This window comes from Tenrec ecaudatus, chromosome 1, assembly GCF_050624435.1.
Source record: "Tenrec ecaudatus isolate mTenEca1 chromosome 1, mTenEca1.hap1, whole genome shotgun sequence".
Classification (NCBI taxonomy): Eukaryota; Metazoa; Chordata; class Mammalia; order Afrosoricida; family Tenrecidae; genus Tenrec; species Tenrec ecaudatus.
This window is the reverse complement of record NC_134530.1, coordinates 7,392,174-7,397,350: the sequence shown is the minus strand read 5'-3', so window position 1 is coordinate 7,397,350 and position 5,177 is coordinate 7,392,174. Positions and strand designations below refer to the sequence as shown.

The following is a 5,177-nucleotide window of genomic DNA, read 5'->3' as shown; positions in this document are numbered from 1 at the left end:
GAACGGAACCTGTACACCAATGTTCATTGTGAAACTATTCACAGTAGGTAAAATGGGCCCCCGTGTTTATCTCCGTGGAGCTAATTTCAGCCATCTGAGTTCCAGAACAGTGGAACGATGCATTTGTTTGCAGCCAATGAGTTTGTAATTTGTATTTTCTTACAGAAGCAAGAAGAGAATAATACAACAATAAAGAATAATAAAAATGTTCCTCGGTTCTAACAGATAATAAAGGGACTGCTTCTGGAGGACACACAGGAAATAATCCCCTTCCCTGGCATGCACACCAAGGAGAGGCAGTCATTTTCCGTGTGTCTGGAAAGGTCTCGTGCATTCTTGCAGTCATTGAGCCACCTAAGTGAACAGCCTGGCTAACAACTAACACCCTAGGGCATACAACGCAAGTCTGCAGTTTTGTACTTAAAATTACCCTATGTCCAAACTCTCAGTCAGGAAAGATGACACATGTTTTTAGTACCTGTCCCTAATTGAGATGAGATTTTTGTCTTCTAATAACTAAAGGTGTCCGCCCTGACCAAGTTTCAATAGCATCAACCTCCCTAAGTAATACCAAATAGTGACCTAACACAGGTGTATCAGTTTTAAAGATGAGGAAACTAAACTTAGAGATTACATCATTAAAAAAAACAAACATCAATGAACTATTAGCAGAACAGAGATACAATGTAAGGCATGGGGGTCTCATCCCAGAGTTGTTATCCTATATCAGCACAGACAATTGTCCCCTGTTTTCCAGGAACGTGGGCGTTACAGGGGTTCATGATTCTTCTCTCTGAAACGTTGCAGCTACTGCATGCTGAAGCCCCTGCCACGTCAATGGGAAGAAAATATCCTGGAGAAGAGTTTCCGCAAAGCCTCCATCATGTCCTTGTTCCGGAGACTGTAGATAAAAGGGTTCATCATCGGAGTGACCACCGTGTACATTACTGAGGCGATCGCACTCTTCTGAGAGGAGTGGCTACCTGAAGAACTCAGGTACACCCCAAAACCCGTCCCGTAGAACAAGCAGACAACTATTAAGTGTGCCCCTGAGATGGAAAAAGCCTTATATTTCCCACTCGTTGATGGGATTTTCAAGACAGAGGAGACAATTTGGGTATAAGAGTAAATAATTCCACAAAGAGGAATAACCCCAAAAATACTGGTGACTACATAAATCAACATGTTATTGATGAGGTTATCCGAACAAGCAAGTTTGAGAACATGAGCTAGTTCACAAAAGTAGTGAGGGAGTTCAATATTCATACAAAAAGACAATCGCAAGGTCATCAGAGTGTGGAGAATGGCATCCAGAAAAGTAATGAGGAAGGACAACAGAACCAGAAGACCACAGAGTTTGGAGTTCATTATGGTTGTGTATCGCAGTGGGTAGCAGATGGCCACAAATCGATCAAAAGCCATTATGACGAGAATTTCATTTTCCAATCCCGCAAAAGCCAGGACAAAGCAGATCTGGGTGAGGCATCCTGTGTAACTGATGGACTGGTTCTGGGTCTGGATGTTCCTCAGCATCTTGGGGATCGTGGTGGTGCTGAAACAGAAGTCAGTGAAGGACAGGTTGGAGAGGAAGAAGTACATGGGTGTATGGAGGTGAGAGTCCAAGAAGATCGCCAGGATGATGAGAAGATTACCAGCTACAGTGATCAGGTATATGGTCATGAAAATCCCAAAGAGAAGGGGCTGCAGTTCTGGATCCCGTGAGAGTCCCAAGAGCAGGAATTCTGCCGTATCTGATCGGTTTCCAGTTTCCATGCTGGTGATCCCTGCCCTAGCTAGAAAAGATGGAGGGGACAAATGTAAAAAAAAAATGTACCTGTGTAACCTAATCTATCTGCTGAAGGCAAGTAGGTTATATATGCGTTCTGTGCTCCCCTTTCCTCTCTATCCTTCCCTTTGCTTCTTCTCATTACCACATAGTCTTTTTAAGGAATCTCCTGAGTCGTGCACAGGGTGAAGCACTCAGAAACCTTCCAAGGGCTCCTCAGAAGAAATGCCTGGAGATCTGATTCTGAAAAAAAAAATCCATTAAAAACCTTAGGGAGCATCATTCTACTCTTCACAGAGGGTCATCACAGCTTAACATCAACTCATTGGAAGATGGTTTGGTGTGGGTATGGGGCTCTTGGTTGTGTAGGCTGCTTGCTGAGAATCAAAGAGTAACAAAACATTATCCTCTTCTTTAAGATTATACTAGGCCTTTCAGCGTATTATAAACCCACAACACAATGATAAGGGCCATCTTCTAGAACACAGGTTGATATATAATAACTAAACAATCAAATGATGCCTGCTGTCAGTTATTGTAAAGATTTTTCTTGGAACATGGATCCTTGTAGACACATAATCCTTGGCTTCTGTGTGCTATAGCAGCAGAATTGAGGTATGAAATATTCACTGCTTTCATCTTTTAAAAATGTGTTGGCCCATCTTTGATCCACAAGTTTAAATCCATTTTTTTGAATAGTTTGCGAACATTCCATTTGTTATTTTCATTAGGAAGCCTATTTGTAGCTACTGACTGATTAGCCTATATTTTTAGTTATCAGAATCCTCATCCAGCCACTCTTAAACAAAAATGAAACTCACTGCCCCACACCCCAGTCCAGTCAGCTCTGACTTATAGAAACCCTATAAAGAGCTTCCAAGGAGCTCTAAATCTTTAGGGGTGCTAACTACCTCATTTTTTCATTTGGGGAGGGAGCTGACCTTATGGTTTCCCAACAGTACAACCATCATTAGGTGATACAAAATGCTGATACATACATTTTTCATTTATTGGCTGGAATACTTTTATAAAGAGCAATTTGGGAAAGGTAGAATAAAGGTGGCTTCCCATATCCACTGCTTTTGAAAATGAAATACGAGCTCCCAGCCTTATACAAAGAAGATGATGCTAACATTACGCACACTTGTCATTGATCTACATTTAATTTATTTCATCCCATTTCAGTGTTTGTTCATATTCATTCTAAAATTGTCCCATCATTGGACAAGGGCATCTCCTTCTCTTGCCTTCTGAATCTTTCCATTTGAAAGTAGCAATCTCATATCTCTCTTAACTTTTGACGCAACAAGTATGTTGCTGTAACTTTCTCATTATCTGAAGGCTAAAATGTCCTTCTCTGAAGCTAGGTCATGGTGGTCTCCTGGCTCCCAGGATTGGCAGGCCATTGGCTCAAGTGCAAAGAATCTGAAGTCTATGACCCAGATGTAGCAAAAAGCAAAAGAATCCATTGAAAAGCAAGTTATGATTTTCACAGTGCTTACTTACATAGAAAGAAGACCATACATCCCAGGATGCTTCCTTTCAATTGCATCAGAGTTGGGCCAGAGTAATGGTTTTATCCACTCTCATCTCCTAGTAACGAGTTGCCTTCTCACAGAAGATCCTGTTATGGAGCAGATTGCATTGTGCATGGTCACATCAAAGAGAATCTTCAGTTCCCTCATTGCCATTGAGTCAATTCTGATGCATAACACAGACTATAAATCTTTATGGGAGTAGAAAGGCTCACTTATCTCCCTCAAAGGAGCTGAAGGTTTTGAACTGTTGACCCTGTGCTTAGGAACCCAATGTGTAACCCACTACATCAGTAGGCCTCAATTGCCACAACACCGAGAATTTTGACCTAGCCAAGAAGACACAGAATCTAAACTATTATACTCTAAAGAGACATCAGAAGAAATACATTTAAGAATCAATCTTATTTTAAACTTGAAGCCAGCAGAGTAACAAAACTAGAAATTGCTGTTTCTATGAGTCACCCAATTTGTGGTACTTTGTTAAGGCTGTCCTAACAAGCTAATACAGGAGAATGTCAAGCATATGTTGAAATAGAAATAATTGTATCTTCAGAGTCCCAGTATGTCTTAACCCGAAGGCTTAGCCCCTCAATAGATAAGTCCCCAGAGTGTCAAAGGAGGTTGAAGTAAATACACGAGGATATTTATGCTTGCAAAGTAACGTTGACACTTACAACGGGAAGAGCAAATTGTTTTGTGTACTCTATGCTCACAGCAAAACAATTCGGAGAGATATGAGGCACTGATTTAAATTCTTTACTGCTTCCTTTTACAATTTCTATAGTAAAAGCACGTGATCTTCTCTTTTTAATTCTCTTTCACCAATTCAATGGAGGTGAAGAAATAGGAGAAAATATTCATGTCACTGTCTGTACAATTTCTCTCCATAGTCGAGTGACAATGATTTTCCTTTCCTTCACTTCCTTCATATGCTCCCATCAGTGTTTTTCCTCAATCATTTTAACATTTTGTATCATTTTGTGAAAATAATTAAGCCCTCTATAATTAGTGATGGTAGCCAAGATGTTGTGGTTTCTCCTTAGATTGCTCCCGCTACTTTCAGCAGATTGAAACCACCATCTGCTCTGTCGGAGAAAGACAGTGCTTTGTACTCCCATAGAGAGTTAAAGTCTCATCAACCCCCAGGGGCAGTTCTGCCCTCTCCTGTAAGGGCCACTGTGAGTCAGGATCGATATGGATGGTAGTGATTGAGGTAGCTGATCTCCAGTGAGGTCCCTGGATGGTGCACATGTTAACATACCCTCCTGCTAACTACAAAGTTCAAGTCTACCCCTCAATGTCTAAGGAAGAAAAAAAAAAAGGCTATTATCTACTTCCAAAAAAATTGGTCATTGAAAGCCCCGTAGAAAACACTTCTACTCTGACACACATAGAATAGGCGTGGGTTGCGGTCAACACCATGGCAACTGGGTACGATACACAGTATACAAGGATGATGAGAAGATAGGAAACGAATCAGGGGAAAGCACCTTAGTGATCAGCACTATCTTGCCATGAGTTTTTTAATTGTCCTTGCTTTTTTCTGTGGACAAGTCCTGCTGCCAAACAGGGACGGTAAGAGAGATGACAGAGGAGGAAGTTACCCCAGGAATAATGCCCTAAGTTTGGACAAAGGAGACATATGTTCAACAACCCACAGGAAGCCATCCTTGAGTATTGAAGCACAGGGATGAAACAACTCAAAACATGCCTCATAAACAGGCATATTCAGCTGATGGAATAGTATTAAAATGTTGTTTCAATATTACTCCATCCATCCTATTTTAATTAACTTGTAAAAAGTGTTCAAAATCAAAACACTTCATTTAATTCTGGATGTATAAAATTAAGCC

General features: G+C 40.8%; 1 protein-coding gene across 1 annotated transcript; it reads right to left on the bottom strand.

The window, feature by feature from the left end:
- Positions 1-834: 834 nt before the first annotated feature.
- On the bottom strand, positions 835-1,773 carry LOC142430833 (olfactory receptor 7G3-like). Its single transcript, XM_075535857.1, has one exon. The coding sequence runs from the start codon at positions 1,771-1,773 to the stop codon at positions 835-837; it is 939 nt and encodes a 312-aa protein (XP_075391972.1).
- Between the last annotated feature and the right edge of the window lie 3,404 nt (positions 1,774-5,177).